Below are 18,353 nucleotides of genomic sequence, written 5' to 3'. Positions count from 1 at the left end.
TGTCTCCATGGAGCACATTAATATTTAAACCTACTTAATCTATGTAGTGGTTATGGTGGGTTTTGAGGAGAATAAACATTCCCTTTTAAAGATTCTACCCCTGGAAAGGTTATCAAAGAGTTGTAAAGAAAAGCTAAACTTCGGAGGGCAAGCTATTTTCATCTATAGGTTTAAAGTTACTTGGCATTTCAGACTGTCATTTTCATCTGGGTCCAAGCAGATATCCTCATCCCAACTGTCAAGATCCCACTGTTAACCATTCAATGCCTTAACTTTTATGTGAATCATTTGATGGGACTTTGAATCCAACTATTGGTGTAATTTAGCAATATAAAAAAAAAACACCTTTGTGTTCGATTTGCAACAATCTCACCCTTTGGTGAGATCTAAAACTAAAGGATTCTTTTTTACTGTCATGGTAGCATTCTGGTCTTAGATTGTGTGACTTAAGCTGAGAACTGAAAGATACGATCTTGTAATTTTTGTCAGTAAGTGCTAAAGTACACTCAGAAAAATCTCTCCAATAGCACTGTCCTTATAATCATCTTAACTGCCATAGTAGTTTAAGTGCAGCAACATTTTGGGCAAGTCCTTGCCCAAGTTGGCATGTCATTACAATCAACCATAGATGATAGTTTCTTTGTACAGTAAATCGTCTCTAATGTCATCTGATAGGTTCTTGCAAATTGTGGCTTCTTTTTTTCTTTTGCAAAATGATATACAAAGAAAGCAGGTCCTCAAATAATATTTTCTTTAATGTTGGCCAGAATTTTTTTTGGTCAATGTTACAAAATGACATTGAATATAATGAAGCTATTCAAGGACCTGTTGTAATGTCCTCATGCCATTTCCCACTGGGAAGGGACTCAGGCAAAGGGCATAAACAAAGCAATTCTCAAATTCTTTATGTCTATCTCTTGGGATCACTACTGATAACAATTCTGTGTAGTCAGGATCCAATCAAGAGACAGAAATCACAATATTTTGAACATAGAGGTTATATTTAAAGAAATATTATTTACAGGAGGGAAGGGAAATGGAGTGATAAAGAGATGTCTAGTAAGGAGCAAAGAGAATTCTAAATAATGAAGGAATTTCAGATAAAGGGGTCACCTACTGCCCTTAGGGCTAAGATAGACCCTTGCTGAAGTTGCATAGTGATTTTGGCTCATTTCATGTCAGAGAATTTTGCTAAGGGTGTAAAACTGCCTATGGAGTATGAGGAGAACCTGTAATCATGGAAGATGTTGTACTTGTGGTATGGAACTGTGACGTCACTTGAGGGGGTTCCAGGAAAAGTTGCTCTAGGAGTTGCCTAAAGTTACCTGAGAGGCTTCCTGGAGGCACTACACACTGCTGGCACTGAGAGCTGCAGAAGCGACGTATACTAGAAAAACCTCCATAAAGGAGCTCAGCAAACTACATAGGTAGAGAAATCTCTTCTTCCTTCACTGTCCCGCCAGTGCCCTCTACTGACAAAGCTTAATTCCATGACAACTGGAAAAGGAGAACTATTTACTGGATCTTATAACTCTATTATCACAAAGTAGGCAATGAAGAGTATTTGTGAGCCTTGGGGAAGCAACATAATTGGCTCAGTAACCAGTTTTCCTTTAATTGGAAAAACTTCACAGTGAGGATTATATTTTATTGGGGGATCTGAGAACCATTAATAAATGGCCCCTTCAAGGAGCTGATAAAAACCATGGACTCCTTCTAGAAAAATGCACATGTATACATAGGTACAGTCTGTACACACTTTAGGGTATATGTGGTTGATGTCTATCTCTGACCTAACTAAAAACGCCCAATTAGGCCAATGACTTCTCCAGGTTGCCCTTAGCTTTATTTGAATGCAGAGTAATAAATGTAATATCCCCAAGCTCAGCTGAACTCTATTTGTTTTTAGCAAAAATATAAACATTTAAGAGATATAGTCAATGATATTTAGATAGTTCTAAAAATTTTTTTGGAGGGAATTGGTGAAAGATCTCTGTAAACAGAGAAACTGAATGCCAGACAATGGACAAGCAGTTGTGAAACAATTGGACATTTGGACATGGGTAGTTGTATATAGAAGGCATTGGGTATCTACTGTGACATGCTATGCTTTGGAAAGGTACATTACAGTAACTGACTTAAAATAGGAGACCAATGTTCCTTATCTCCTGGTATTGATGTTCAAATGTACCCTCCTCCCATGTTGACTCAGGGCTGGTCTTTATCATCAATAGAGCACCATGCATGTGACAGTGTATGATTTCTGAGGCTAAGTCATAACAGGCATTACTGCTTCTACTTTGATCTCTTGGATCCCTATTCTCAGGGAATCCAGCTGCCACCATGCGAAGGCACTCAGTCTTGTAGAGAGGCCCACCTGGGGAAGAACTGAGACTTCGTAGCAATAAGTAGTCTGATGTGGCAGCCTTATGAGTGAACCACCATGGAGGGGGGAACCTCTAGTTCCCATGAAGCCATCAGATAACTGAATGCCAGTTGAAATCTTGACTGCAATTTCCTAAGGCTCAAATCAGAACCATGAGCTAAGCTGTTTCCAAAATTCTGATGCACATTTTTGGAGGTAATTTTTAGTTTTGCAGGAGTAGACAAATAATATTAGATTTAGCTAACATTCTCTAAATGGTGAAAAATAACAAGGGATTTTCTGTCTCCCTTTCCCCCCAACTTTTCTGGTCACCTAAAGGAGAAGTGAGGAAAATGCTACTTAGCTATAATTTTCTTCAAGCATTATCACAGGTTGAATCATCAGAGAAATCAGACTTGTCTTAATCAAATGGCCTCTAAGTCCTAACTAGACAGATGGAGACTGTCAAACAGGAAATTCAACTGCTCAGCCAGTTTATGAAAATTTCTGTTAATACAAAATTATAAAGATCATTTCAGGGAAATTATAACATGTCTGAATGCTCATTGTGGTTACAACAGTTTGTGAGGGATATGCAAACTAGTGTCCCCCAAAGGTGAATCAGTATTCCAAGTGATCTGGAAACTATTCTTTAGAATGGTTAAAAGATCTAGGGCTGTTTAGTCTGGAGAAGATGTAGAGAATATTTAATCCATTTTAAGGGCTGGGGTATGGAATTAGAGTAAGGGATATTTGAGATTGAGCAAGAGGAGAAAAGTGGCCTAATGATAAATTTAAGAATGTAGATATTAATTCAGTTATAACAGCCATGGCTGTTATAGGTCAATATAGGTCATGTTGTAAAAGAAAACTATGGTACTTCCTTTTCTGGAAGGATCTAAAGCCACCACTGGCTGATTGCTCATCAGATATGTGGTAAGAGTGATTCTGGTAGTACCTGGAAAAGTAATCTAGATGATCTCTAAAATGTTGTTCCCAAAAAACTTTTTCTCTTGAAAATGTCTTGTTATACATGAATATCTTAAATAGGACAGTTCAGTGTAGTAGAAAGAGTATATTATAGTGGAATCAGAACTCTCTTTGAAAATCACCAGCTGTGTGATTTGGGGCAAGACATAGCCTTTTTGAGCTTCACTGTTCTCACTACGTCCCATGGCTGTTCTAAGAATTCATTAGATGGCACCATTCAAATAACCCATTTGGCATTTAATGTATGTGTGGTTTTCTTCCTTCTATTTCTATGATATGGTTCATAATCAAACATCTGTGACCAATTAAGATTTTGAAAGTGCAGTGTTAAAATGAGCTAATTTTCCTCAGTTTCAAATGTAGCAGTAAAAAAAGAAAACAATAAACTTGATTAAGATTTGATTGGATGCTTTGTGACATAGCATCATTTTTTTTTTTTTAAGACAAGCATGGTGAAAGTAGAAATAAGGAATCAGAAGTTAGATGGGCAACCTCTTTGAATTTTACAGTTGCAAGATCATCACTTAACTAGTCTTTCCTCACAAGAGAGCTATCAAAAAGAATCATAAAAAATGCCATAAACTGTATTATTAAATATCATACAAGTATCTTATCTTGCCGGAAGACATTCTAAATTTCAGTAAGACAAGCTTAGTAACAAACACGTTACTGTCTTTAAATTTTAAAGAGAAACCGGAATATCAGAGTCAATATATATTTTCCCCACCTCTTCCTTCTAACCCAAAGATGAAAATAATTGGAAGTAAATAAACATTCCACAAATACTGGAAATTAATTTCGGTGACTTAATAATTTTCTTTAAATTTCTATTTTACTTTGTTAACAGGGAGAGCTAACCCCTGGGCAGAAATCACCCTAAATTACTAAACTAGCTACTAAGATGTGTACTGAATAAATAATATTGTTAAAGTACATTTGGTATTAACATTCACAAATACTTTACTATCTATTATCATTATACTCCTAAGCATTCTCATTAAAGGCTGTCTCTAACATACGATAATTGAGCTGTGCCATGGGTAATTCTTATCTGCAACATTAGAGCACTAAATAGGCAGTTCAATCCCCCCGGAATCCCCCACACAGGCAGCTCAATGTTCATAGTCACCTCTAAGTAACTGGTATTTTGCATTCTCAATACTATTTTTCCTACCCCAAATTTCAAATCAAATAGTACCCATATTCTCGGTTTACCATTTCATACATTGCTATATACATCCCTATACAGCACAAATTGCATCATATTTACATACTGTTTTTACTGTGACTATGCTCTACAGCATCAGACTGTTGACTCTGGTGGTTGTAAATTTTTAAAAATTGTGATAGTACATTATCTTTATAACTACATTTTAATTTCTTGAATGACCACTCTATTTTTAAATGTTTTTTTTTTCCCCCATGCTAGCGAACCACTGCTGGACTCGGCTTTAAATGGTGCTTATCACAGTAAAATGCACATTGCATAATATTAATAATTATTAATGCCAAGTGAGATGCCAGGATTCCTGGAAGTATTCCTGGAAGTCTGAGCTGCAGCTTTTGGTTATGTTGTTTGTGGGGACTTCTTGGTTTAAACAGGAAGTTGACAAAAAAAGAAGTATTAGGATAGACAGCTTAGGCCTCATATGGTGGCAAAATGATGCCATAAAGGATCCAGCCTCTTTTAATTTTTCTGCTTTGCCATTTTTGGGCAAGTAGGCCTTTGTTCTGCTTGTTGCTTCATGACAAAACTATGGCTGTAAACCCTCTGGCATGACATTCCTCCAAAATGACAGGTGTAGATCAAGGATGAGCCCTAGACGGCAGAATTTAATCATGTTTTTCTGGAAGCCCTAGTAGCAACTTCAGCTTTCATCTTATTACCTAGAATGTTCTCAAAACATTCTTTACTATCAATAATGGTCCTAGATATAAGGGAGTCTGGAAAAGTATTTTTACCTAGAATTAAAGCTCTATAAAGATGAACAGATATTAGGTGGACAAAAAGGTCTGCTACAGAAACCCTGAGTCTAGCAAGCTGTCATTCCATGCCAGATAATAAAGGGGGGCTTCACTCTAACTTCAGAAGAGCGTTGAGAAGGTATGACTAAAATATGGTCGACGTCTTATCACAAAGAAGGAAATGAGAAGTGTGTTAGGGATTCTGCTGCAGTAGTTGGTGAGAGGAAAAATTTCCTCGTGGTTAACTAGCCAGGGGTAGCTCTAAACCCTTCTCTTTCAGAGAGGGAAACAGATCAGTCCCTCAAGGCCCCCAATATTATCTCTAGCATTCTCCAGTAATTGGAAGCCTGGAGCTGTGAAAACGCACGTTTAACTTACTTTACTGATGCCTAAACCCGTGCAGAAAAATGGAAAACAAGTCAGTTTTGGGCACTGGACTTAACTTTTGCGTTTCTATGTCTCAGCTTTTATAAAACAGAAAAATAACGACGCCATTCCTCATCTCCCTCTCTAACACACAGTAGGTGCTCGGCAAACACTTGTCAGTTTTTGAGACAATGAAGATGATGCGGGAATTGTCAGGCCTAGTCTCCCAGCCAGGATCGGATTTCAGGCAGCAGGGCAGCGCTGAGCCACAGCCCTAGACCCCACACGGGTTGGTGTCTCACCAAGCCGCAGCAGGAACTTCGCAGACGCTCAGGTAAGCAAGGAGAAGAGGCAGGGCAGGTTTGTTTAGAAAAAGTTTATTGAGAAGAAAAAGAACAGAAATAAAGTGGGACTCCCAGGCCAGGGAACCAGGCCTGGGAGGGGCAAGGAAGCCAAAGTGAAGTCGTGTCTCAGGGAATATATACTTTCTTTCCCTGATTATTCTAAAGCTCTACCAGTCTATTTGTGATTGGTCAGTTTTTGGCTGTCTCACTTAATTTGCTACTGAGTGGGAGATCTTCACATTCCTTAACTAACAGGTCTGTCTTTCCCCATTTGTTATATCTTTATCTTTATGGTCTAGCCCTCCCGGTGAGCATCTTTACACTTTATCTTATCATCTGAAGAAAACCAGGACCATCCTTAACAAGATTATCTGTGGTGCTGGGATGTTTGTTTTTCCCAGTGGAATTGGTTTCATTTCCTTGCTCGTCCTTATCTCTGAAGCCTTCCTGAATTCTTCAAAGGTCCCCTCTTGCACTGTCCTAAAACTGCCTAATAACCCTAGCTTGCCCTGTCTCAAAGAGAACATTTGAGGGCCCGCCTTAGGCCACTGCTGTGTCAGAGGCTGCACTGGATGCTCCTTTCCTCATCAGCACTCAGCTGGGTGGGCATTACCGTTCACATTTGGAGAAGTAAACGCAGGCTCGCAAGGTTGGCCAGAGTCACAGGGAAGTAGCCCGACCTCACGTTTAACCGAGACCTCTTCGCGCGGGCTACTCCGCGGCCTCTCCTCCACCAGAGCTGCTGGGCACCGTGCTCTATAATCGACGCAACAAATTTCGAGATGTTTGAGTATCAGGAAAGACACTAACTTTTGCAGAGAAAAACCACTTCCAAGTCTTCCGGATGTGGTTAAGACAGGATGCGCTAGTAGCAGTTAGGCCAGAGAGCGGCTGGTGACCGAAGCCGAGCGAAGGGTCAGGCCAGACGCGCTCGGACGCGCCCAGGGCACCTCGGGCCGCTCAGGAACCCTGAGCTGGGTGTCCCGGGACCGCCTGGGCGCGGCGGGCTGGCTGCCGCGGGGCCGGCCCGGCCGCGCCGCGCGTGACGCACTTCCGCCCCGCGCCTTCCGGCTTCCGTGGGGACCCAGACCCTCCCCACAACAAAACCTGCGCGCTGTCGGCTGGGCGCTGGTCTCCGCCCTCCTGCCACCTGCCGCCGCCCCCGCCCACGCCCCGGCCGCGCCCGGTCCGGCGCTGCCCGGCGCTGCTCAAGGGTCAGGCGGAGATCCGCCGGGCCCGTTGGCAAACTTCTCTCGCCGACACCGCTCCGCCTCGCGAGACCCGGGGCCGGGCCGTGGCCGCAGACGAGCAGCAGGAAGGGAGCGGCCGCCGCGGAGGACGCCCGGCCGACTGTGTGCCGGCGGCCCTGCTCGGGTCCCGCGGCCTTGTCTCAGGTATCCCTGCCCCGTCTGGCCGCGCCGAGGACCCGGCCCGGCCCCGGCTCTCCTGGCCGGGCGGTCGCGTAGGGGCCTTGTTGCGTTTCAAGTTGGGGGTCGCGGCGGGGGCGGGGCGGTGGCCGGGGCTGTGGCCGGGGCTATAGCTCCTCACCCCACGGTCCCTCCCTTCTCATCTCTTTCTCTCTGTCTCCCCCCGCCTCCCTTCGCAGTACGGAGCCTGTCACATTCCGGACCTGGCGGGGAAAGCTGCACCCACGGCCGGGCCCCCGACCCCTTCTGCCTTGGCCACTGGCCGTCCATGGTACCGGCAATGGCCTTCGCATCGCCGGATGCACTTGTGACTGATCGGGACGTGGAATATTAAGAACCCAGTCGCTTCCGACCCCATCCCAGTCGCGCCGGCAGTAACCACCTCGGCTCAGTTGGGCTTAACTGCTGCTCCGTTTGACTCTGTCCGACTTTGGGGGCACCATGGACCAAAGTGGGATGGAGATTCCTGTGACCCTCATCATTAAAGCACCGAATCAGAAATACAGTGACCAGACTATTAGCTGCTTCTTGAACTGGACCGTGGGGAAACTAAAAACGCATCTATCTAACGTGTACCCTAGCAAACCAGTAAGTGTGTCTGAAAGCTGGGCGCCACTGCTCTGGTCAGCAGCTTTTCGTGTCATATACTCCCCTTCTCGCTGCTCATCCCCTCCTCTTCTTGAATCAAGAAGGTCTTTTTTTTTTTTTTTTGGTAGACTGCCAAGTATTTTGAGTTCGAGGTTCTGAGGTCCTGTGTGTCTCTCGAGTCGCCGAACCATCATTATCTTCCTGATGAGGTTCAGTTAATTAGTAAGATTATCCAGAAATATCAGGGGACATACGAATTGACAGGCATAAAGAGAGACTATTTTCCTTGAACTTAAAGTCTTCAACTTGAATTGGGAATGATGCGGCCTAAAAAAAAGAATCGTTCACGTAAAAGCTGCTATTGCTTCTTTATTAGACTAAAATTTTACATTCTACACGTCGCCCAGAAATTTGCCCCCTTGGAGCAATTTTTTTTCCTTGGAAATGTGACACCACTAAAAGTTATGCTTTCAAGGCAAGCATATGCTTTAAGAAGCAAAGAGTTACATGTTGTAGATTCATTTTCTTCTGTCCCTTTCCCTCATTTTTTCTTGTAGAGGACACAAAATTTCATTAATGTAGAACTCTTTCTACACTCTCCACCATCTTTTTATTCCTTTTATATATGGCCATATGTAAGACAGTGTGGCAGTGTTTTTCATTCTGAAATGACTCTGGATATTGCAGAGATAATAAATAAAATACAGACAAACAGTACAGCTCCATCTGTCCCCAAAGTCAGATTTGAAAGGACTCAGTTGATAATTAAGAAGTCTTAGAATACTTTAGAAAAGTGTAATGTCATGCAGAGTATATGAAAAGTTTTTTGCCATTAGGCAGTTTTAGCTGGCAGTAAGAATCTGTTGGAAAGCAGCTATGCTTTCTAGGTTTAACACTTGTTTTATAAAACCCCTAAGTAAAGAAGACACTTGGTCTGTGTTAGTATTAATGTATTAGGACTACCTCAGTGTTACAATATTTAGCTAGGCATTTAGACTCTAGAATAACTACAAAAATAGGGCAGTTATTACAAAAACAGGATGTTTAACTTTTCTGTTCCTATGTCTAAGCTGCAGGACAGAAATACAACAAACTAGTGGAACTTTCAATTATTCAAATCCTTGTTTGACAGTTAAGTTTTATACAGGGACAGCAATTTAAAAAAAAAATTCTGTTTTACAAAAGATTTCCTATTGCATATGATTAATTTTACACATTTTTGAAGTGGAAGACAGCTTTCAGAATAGTCAGAAATGAAAGTCATACTTCCACAGTACTGTTCATAACATAGCCGAATACTTTATCTGCTTGTGTGAATATCTTATACTATTAAGCTGAAGGAATTTGGTATACATTATGATAAGCTAAGAGTTAACCACTTTTCTAGAGTTTTTCCTTTTTTAAGAAGTATTTAAGAGAGAAGCGTGAAACCAATTTGCCTTACCTGCTCTTGCAACTGATGTGCCTCAGCACTAACCTCTAGTGGAGAATGACTCTCAGTGCCCATGTAGATCAGTCAGCTGCTGGAAGACGGATCAATTGTAAACTTCTCTACACTACCCTCCCAGCCTTCCTGCTGTTTGTACATACTGGTGATACTTTTGAAGGCTTTACCAAATAACAAGATTATTAAAACTTAACCTCGTGATAAACATGACTTTTTAAAAATCCTCCTGCAAGTCTTTTTCAAGTGAATTTGACCTCTGAAGTTTACTTCTAGACTAATGAGAGTCGGTAGATCTGGGGGGCAGGGTTCATATGTTTATTTTCATAGAACTCCCCTGAGAACTTTGTATGGTTATTAGATTTGACAAGTTTGCGTGCCAGTTTAACTTATATGAGAATTGAAGTATTGCAGATGTTGAACTGTTTGTTGATATTACAAAGCCATAGGTACCCCTCACAAAGGAATTGGGGTCCTAAAGGTCATTTTGTAAGGTTATTTAAATTTGACAATTTTATAAAGGAAGTTTAGAGTGTTAAGACTACCTCAATCACTATTTAACATTGATTCTGTGTTTCAGTGTCTCAGTGCCTGTTTGATGTTTAACAGAGGTCATTTCTTATGACTGATTTCTTGCATATCTGACTGGTAGAGGTGGGTGAAATTAGAAGCAGAGTAGGGCTCTAGTCCTTTGTAGAAGCAGGTATCTCCAATAAGAAGTAGAAAAGCTGATAACTGTCAACACTGCTGTAATTGGGTATAATGGGTCAGGGGTAGGTAGTGACTTCTGGGAAAATAAGTGGGCGTTGCTTGCGGGAGAAGAAAAGAGATTTAAAGTTGTTCTTTTAGGATCTTTGTAAGGATAAGTCTTGTTTCTACATGCTGTTAGTAAAATTCTCCAAGTGAACAGTATAAAACCTTAAGGTAATGGTCAAATACTGACTTGACTTAATTAAAGATAATTTGAACTTGGGTATTTTAAATCAGCTCTCTGATAACATCCACAATATCAACAATCCCTCTTTGAATACATTCACAATAAATATACCCCCTTCTACCCCCTGCAACACTTTCTTAACCTTGCATATATTTATTAGTCAGGATTTTATTTACTTGACGTTTGAATGCCTGTATACTAACTGCAGCAGTGATGATTTCTTAGTGGAGGATATGGACCTGTCAGTAGAAAGCTACTATTATGTGACTAGATTATGCGAGATGAGTGTATTGTGTGCTATAGGAGTGCATGAAGGGAATGTCAACTCTGCAGTCAGAATAAGAGAACATATAGCTGTTTCAAGAAAAGGTTCACAGAGACATTTTTCCAAAAGAGTTGTTGTAACAATTTTGAGTAGATAATAGCTCTTTATTTTGTTTTAGAGCTAATACTGCACTGACGATTCTAAATCTTTATATTACTTAGTAATATAGTATTGAATAAGAAGATTATAGCGGAAGGTATCTTCCAGTTAGGAAATATGGCAGTCGCCTTGTTTATGCAAAGGTTTACAAAGCCATCATTAAAAACCTCAGATGTAGAATTGAACTCTTTTGGAGTTTTGTTTAACTTTGAATGGTATTGATAATTGATTTAGGATTTGGTTTAAGAACTAAGTAGTACATCAATTTCATGTTGCTAGTATATATAGATAATTGTGACTTATACTCAAGTAGACATGTCATCACTTCATTACTTTAGGTTTTCGTATTTTGAAGTTGGCCTGTTGTGTGAAATAATTATTCTGAAATTTAGGTAATTGCTACTAGTGTGTGAAGATAGCTGTCAAGGTCACTTTTATTTGAGTAGTTTCAGACCTTGATCTAGTTTGGACTTAGTTAATGGAGAGGTAAATATCAAAATGGTTGAACTTACCTGTTATTCAGAAGAATGGGCTGTCCTGAAAAAGACTTAAAAAGTAAGAATCTCTCAGTCCAGTTGAGCACCTCCTTATCTATTCTTTCCAACTATCCTCATGCAAAAAAATAACTAAGATGAACTTGATTTACCTTGACTTCAGTTTTGAAGACAAACCTTTCTGGGTTGTATGCCTGGGCCCTGTTTTTTAATTTTAAAATTTAAAAATGCCTGTTGAATATGTCCCTCAGTTCAGGGTAGATTTCCTCTGTCTGGGCACATGCTGTTAAAATAAAGCCATCAATTTCATTACTTAGGTTTTCTAGCTTTCCTGTTCAAGAGGGAGATTCATGCTGCCCTTACAAGTTGTTCCTTTGCTCTGAGGTTCCATTGGAATGAAAGAAACAAGAATAGAACCAGTTATATAGGTTCTGTTCTAAGACTAACATTCTGTAACTAAATTGCCTAAAGTTCAGACAAATGTGCTACCTTCATTGTTAGTGGAAATAGCTTGTATAATATAATTTAAGGTTTATATCTGTATCATTTCTGTGATTTCCTGTTACCTAGGTCATTTTAAAAACTTGCTTGCTTAAGCACTTCAGAACTGTTGATTTAAAGGGGATTCTAATTCATACATACAATTTTTGTCTTATAAGACATTAATTTAAAAGGGCTTCATGTCTTCTAGCAATAGTTCAAGTTTTTAAAACTCTGACTAAAGGATATAATTGAGTTGAGTGTGAAGGTTGATGAAAAGTTAAAAACTTTTGCCTGAGCACTAAAATTTGTTTTAATTCCTTTGTAGTCTTTTCCTAATGTCTTTTTGGGAAAATAGCAGTACTATGTGGTAATGTTTTAATTATGTGTCAGCGCTTCTTAAAATAGAACTTAAACTAGAACTTTTTGTTTAGATTTCTTTACCTAATAAATTTGATTTCAGTGCTTTTACTTAAGTGTTATATTTGGTGTTCTAATTTAAGCTACCTTTCACTAAGTGATTGCTTTACTAAGTGAAGCATTCTCTGAAGCACTTTATGTTTTATCACATTTATTCCTCATAGACACCTTATGTTGTAAGTTTTATTACTAGCTTTATTTTATGAGTGAACAGAGACTTGGTGATTTTTTTTTTTTTTCTTTTGGCCCAAGTTCATAGAATGCTTAAGTAGTAGAATCAGAATCTACTAGGCTGGTCTGACTTGCAAGCCCCAGATCTTAACCATTACAACTCATGATATTATATGTGATGGTTATATGTTCATAAGAAGAAGAAAGGCATTTAGGGCACTTTATCATCTCAGTTTATACTTGCAAATTAGAAAGAACTATATAGGAATGAACTATATAGGAAGAGATATGTATATAGATGGTTTGTCATCTAAAGTGTATAGATGAAAGGATATGTTAGTTTTATTACTGTTCAACTTAGTATGTGGTTATTTTGTTTATTTTGATAAATTAGAAGAGGGAAGATAAAGAAACATCATAGCAAAGCACATTGTTTTGTTCTATCTCTTCACTTCTCTGCTAGGTTGTGTAACAAGAGTTATATATTTTAGCGTTCTCTACTGTACGTATACCTGGTTCGTGAGTAGCCTGTGAGTAGAAACAGCTAAGCATGGAATAGATCGCTAGAGAAAATGATTATTTAAGCTCTGCTCTGTATGCTGGTTTTACTTAACTGTTGTTGCAAGGAGGTAGGAGATAGAGTTAGGTAAACAACTTCTTTCACTGTGTCTCTGAATTTCTTGGTACTTTAGATTGGGGTGAATTCGTGGGAATGGGAGGGAGATATGTGCCAGTACAAATTTACAGAATTAATTTCCCACAGACATGGTATTTTGTGCACCTCCTAAGTCCCAGCTCTTTAAAATTATTCAGCACTGTGACTGAACTATACAAGTACTGAAATGCTCCTAGTTACTACTTGTGGAGGACTTGGGTTAACTAGTTACTACTTGAGCTAATATGTAAGTCCAAGGTTGCTTTTACTGAGGTATTGGATTATATTGAAGTTGGATAGATAAGGAACATGATTTTTTAAACCATGCATGCTTAACAAGTTTCAACTACATGACTTTTTAGAAATACAGTAGTTGACTTCAATAAGATTCCTATATTTTAAATGCATTAAAGTTGCATATTTTATCTATTTTGATAGCTGATTAAACATTAAAAACTCAAAATCTAGATAATATATATAAGATAAAGATAAGATATAAGATAAAGATCTTTCCCCAGTTTAGGGTTTATTTTTGCATGTTATACTAACAGGTGAACTTTCTTCACTTTGATTTTAAACAATATCTGTTATATAGGTAGCAGAGGTTTTGGGCTGCATCTGCCCAGGTCAAGGCAGCTTTTATTTAGAGTGATATATTTGTTTCTGGGGAACTCAGAGTACCACCAGGAAGTTTTCAACTTGGTAATTTAGCTGTCCCCCTCCATCATATATCACCAGCTTCCTCTAGAGTAGAGCAGTGGATGAAGGTGATGAAGGTACATGTAGGGTGACTATTACTTATAGGGTCTAGACAAAAGGAAGATGTTGGTGATATTAACAGAGATGGTCAAGTATATTTGTATGTTAATCTGTATAGCTATTATCTCAGCAGTAGAAACTTTTACTTAACAATTTAGTTTATTAGCTAATTTAGATTTACTAATCTAAATTTACCAAGCTAAACTATTAGTTTATTTAGAGTTACCAATCTTGAGTCTCCTGACTTCTTATATTTTTTTAAATTTTTTTTAAAATACATCTTTTTTTTTTTTTTTTTAAGATTTATTTATTTATTTATTTATACACACACTGGGTACAGTCAGAAGCGCGGGAGGGTGAGAGAATTCACCAGAGCCAGAGCGGGGAGCAGAGCAGGCAGAAGGACCAAAGTACAGCAGCAGGCGGCAGGAGAGGTCTGCACTCCATGTCGGACCCTCCTCCAGTGGCCGGGGAGCAGCCGGGGATTGAACTGGCGCTGTAGAGGCCGCGGGCAGCTTCGCAACCCAGTGCTCAACCGCTGCGCCACCGGGGAGGCACTTATATTTTTTTAATTGAAGAAAAAAAATAAACCTTTGTTGTATTAAGTAACTGAGATCTTCGGGTTTGTTACAGTAGCCATCATTACCCACCCTAATATGGAAATGGATTTTCAGTCAGTGCAAAAGATACTGTTGTTTGTTGGACTAGATAAATTAAGTTGTACACTTTTATAAGTTAAATTGCATTCTAATTGAGCTCTGATAATTTTTACTTTTCTTTTAAAAAAAATTTATGCATATAAGAGCTGGGGTGCAGATAAGACATGTGGTGGGTGAGAGGATTCACCAGAGATGGAGTGGGGAGCAGAACAGGCAGATGTACTGAAATACACTGTTGAGGGGAGCAGCCAGTGAGACAAGAGAGGTCTGCTGCACCACGTGGGTTAGATCCCTGGCCAGGGGATCTAGTGCTGCAGTGGCTGCGGATAGCTTCATAGTGCTGCGTCTTATTCCCTTGCACCACTGGGGAGGACCCCAGATCTTTACTTTTCTTAATACTGTGTGGTGATACTAAAATAACTAGTTGAAAATTGAGTCAGTTGATTACTGTGTTATTAATTATGTAGTCAGTGGTTTTGCAGATATTTAAATAAAATTCATTGATATTTGAACTAAAAAGGCAATTTTTTAAAAAAATTTTACATCTTACAGAATTTAGGCATGTGAAAATTTCTTTTTCTTTGTTTTCAATACAATAAAATTAAAGAATTATTTTCCTTTTGAAACTTCTGGTTTTCTGAAGATATTTGACTTCAGGTTATGAACAATTTTCTTATTGAGAAATGATTTATATTCTATAAAATTTGCCCTTCAGTGTGTACAACTTAGTGGTTCTTAGTGCTTCACAGAGTTGTGTAATCATCTCCAGTATTTAATTCCAGAACATTTTCATCACTCCAAGAAGAAGCTCCCCACCTCCTAGCAGTCACTCTACATTCTCTGTTTTCCCACTCCTTGATAGCCACTAATCTGACTTCTGTCTCTGTGAATTTGCCTACTCTGGAAATTTCATATAAATGGAACCATAAGTGGTCTTTTGTGTCTGGCTCCTTTCACTTATCATGTTTATAAGGTTCATCTATGTTATGACATGTGTCAGTACTATACTACTTTTTATGGTTGAATAATATTCCAGTGTATACACACAGACACACACACACACACACACACACACACACACACACCCAGAGGACATTTTGCATACAGTCATCATTTGCTAGATATTTGGGTTATTTTCACTTTTTGGCTATTTATGTGTGTGTTCATATTTGTTACGTTGTCAAAAACAATTGATGGAAGGGTAATTCAAAATTATAGAGGGGGAGAAACCTGAAAGAAACTGAACCGCTAATAGTATCTTCTTGTACTGTTTTTGTTGTTGCCATGCATGTTATATAGATAATTTTAAAACGTTAAATACAGAAATGTAATCTCTACATGGCAATACATTTAACAATGTCAGTATGGTGACATAGTTATGAAAGGAATTATTCCAAGTAACTTTGAAACAATGTTTTGACTGTATATCCCTGGTGGGATATACCTAAGGACAGAAAAAAGCCACAATAAATTTTAAACTTTATCAAATATAGTTACTTTTATTTTGAGATATCATATGATAGGAAAAAGCTAATAAGTATATTTGCTGATGGCAATATTTGTTAATGTCATTAGCAAGCAAGAATTTCAGGGTGAGAATGGATCTGAAATAAGTAAAAACCATGTATTACATAAGTGGAAATAATAATATGAACTCTGGGTTTAATTTTCTACTTTGCCCACTGAAGAATCTTTGAAGTAGTGGCAAGTAAAAATAAACACTTCTAGATCCCAGATTTTGGCCGTTAGATACCATTTCTGTTAAAAGGAATAAAGACTCCTGGAGCAGTGACTGATTCCAGGGGAGGGCTAGGAAGTTTGTGAGATGAACTGAAAGCAAGGAACGTATTAGAGATGACAGGGCATGTCTAAATGACACAGGAGCCAACTTTCAGGGGTTCCTATTGGCCAAAGATGTCTAAATGACACAGGAGCCATTTTAAAGGGTCCCTATTGGCTAAAGATGGTGCACTTTGAGGACCCACCAAAACATGACAGTATATTGAAAAGCAAAATTCCACAAGCTTTTAATGATACTTAAACCAAACTCATTTGTCACTGTAGAGTTTGCTTGGATACTTACTCTGAAAGTGGATAGAGAATGAATTGAGCATCTTTGTTGCCTTGTAGATTAGGTAACCAAATAATTGATGAGGTTTTTAGTAGAATCATAGTTAACACAGAAAGTATTATAGAATTAGAAAATAATTTTCCATCCATAATTAAATAATGGATCATAGGTAGTTTGATATAGGTAGTTAATAAGGTTAGGTGAATGAATAGGAGGGTACTTTATAAGGAATTGCTTAGGCTGACAACATTTGAACCCATTGACCAATTGTAAAATCACTGAAAGTAGATCAGCCAATCCCCATGTGCTGAAAATGATGTGAGACAATAGGAAGTACACAGTACTATTATGAAATTCTTTTGTCAAACATGAAAGAACCTGAATCTAATCAATCCTCTAGATGTAAGTACATTATGCAGGGGCTGAAGGACATGCTACATGATACCAGGAGGATACAGTCAGTAGAACTTAGACTGCAGCATGATTTCTTAACAGATAAGTGACATGAGAAAATTTAAAAGAAATGGAAACTTGAAAGATTAAAACAGACATAAACCCCCAAATCTGTGTGAGAACCTTGTTTGGATTCTGATTCAGAAAGATTAAAACAGACATAAACCCCCAAATCTGTGTGAGAACCTTGTTTGGATTCTGATTCAGACAAGCCATCTCTGAAAAGACATTTTTGAACAAATGGGAAAATTTGAGCTGTTCTGGATATTAATAATAGGGATTATTATTTCATTGAATGTGGAAGCATTGTGGATTATATATAAACAATTAAACACAAATACTTAAAAAAATTGTTACAGATACATACTAATTTTTACAGTTGAAAAGAAATAGCATATAGGACTTGCTTCAAATTCTCTTTTTTCCAAAAAAGGAAATTGGAAATAGATGAAACAAGAATAACAGAATGTTGATAATTGTTGAGGCTAAATACTTGGGAATTCTTGCAGATGGTACCAGGAAGTACATTTTATCCTTTCCACTCAGTTTTTGTTAGAGAGTTTTCATAATAAAAAAAAAAAATTGCAGGAGAGGACAAATGTCCCTTATACAGAATGATGACATGACATAGAACTATCTATAAAACGTTCATTAGACTGGTTAAAAAAAAATGATAGTCTGTGTCGACTAGTATTTATCAAAGAACCACCTTTAGATTCCAACTGAAGTAATAAGTATATAATGGAAATCTATAAAGCATTCGCTAATTAATTTTTCCATTATCTACTTAGCATTCAACTTATATAATTTAACATACATGCCTTGTTAAATATTTACATGTAGTGATTAATGTTTCAAGACTTAAGCTATTTATCTCTTTAAAAAGAAGCTCTTATTTTGTGTTATTTTGTGTTTGATTGTTTATATATAATCCAGGAGAAACGTGATTGTACCTGACCGTTAAATATCTTAGAAGAACAGTTATACCTTAGGATCTTTGGCACCTAAACCTCTCTGACATCTTTCTCAATATGATCATTTCTGTTATGGTTATTGTTCACATAAGACCCTTTTTAGTATTTAGGCTGAATATATAGTCTGTTTAAAAATTGATTTAGTGTTGCTTGGATTTAACAATTGTTGATATATACTAATAATTGTTCTAGTAGAATTCATGGAACTATTTCTCAGTTATTTAATAGGCCTTGTGGAAATATACATAAATACTTTAATTTTGAATACTTTAATGCTAGCTTGCAGTGTGAACACTTAATAGATTTATCATAAGTACAAAATAGAGCAGAGATAACTAGAACATATTACATATGGTGCATTGCATAT

At 38.2% G+C, this 18,353-nt stretch overlaps 1 protein-coding gene and 1 long non-coding RNA gene across 6 annotated transcripts in view; one reads left to right on the top strand and one right to left on the bottom strand.

The window, feature by feature from the left end:
* The first annotated feature begins 6,002 nt into the window (after positions 1-6,002).
* The window catches only part of HERPUD2 (HERPUD family member 2), a 38,461-nt gene continuing 26,110 nt past the window's right edge, over positions 6,003-18,353 (top strand). Inside the window, exons 1-2 of one of the 4 annotated variants that reach the window (XM_054692467.1) lie at positions 6,003-6,020; positions 7,637-8,045. In XM_054692467.1, coding sequence (XP_054548442.1) covers positions 7,899-8,045 — 147 coding nt within the window. In that variant the 5' untranslated portion in view covers positions 6,003-6,020; positions 7,637-7,898. Of the gene's footprint in view, positions 6,021-7,294; positions 7,425-7,546; positions 8,046-18,353 lie in introns of those variants that run through there. The other 3 variants (XM_037510143.2, XM_037510161.2, XM_037510152.2) reach the window with 3 other exon arrangements.
* Positions 7,744-11,745, bottom strand: LOC119244391 (uncharacterized). Of its 2 annotated transcripts, none has more exons than XR_005124996.2 (3): positions 11,363-11,745; positions 9,490-9,568; positions 7,744-8,372 (listed from the first exon to the last, which is right to left on the bottom strand). It is a non-coding gene; the product is annotated as an uncharacterized LOC119244391 (long non-coding RNA). The 2 variants fall into 2 exon arrangements; XR_005124997.2 differs by having other exon boundaries at positions 9,490-9,565.

This window comes from Talpa occidentalis, unplaced genomic scaffold (genome assembly GCF_014898055.3).
Source record: "Talpa occidentalis isolate TD23 unplaced genomic scaffold, MPIMG_talOcc4v2.1, whole genome shotgun sequence".
Classification (NCBI taxonomy): domain Eukaryota; kingdom Metazoa; phylum Chordata; class Mammalia; order Eulipotyphla; family Talpidae; genus Talpa; species Talpa occidentalis.
The sequence above is the reverse complement of the archived record's forward strand: the minus strand, read 5'-3'. Positions and strand labels throughout refer to the sequence as shown.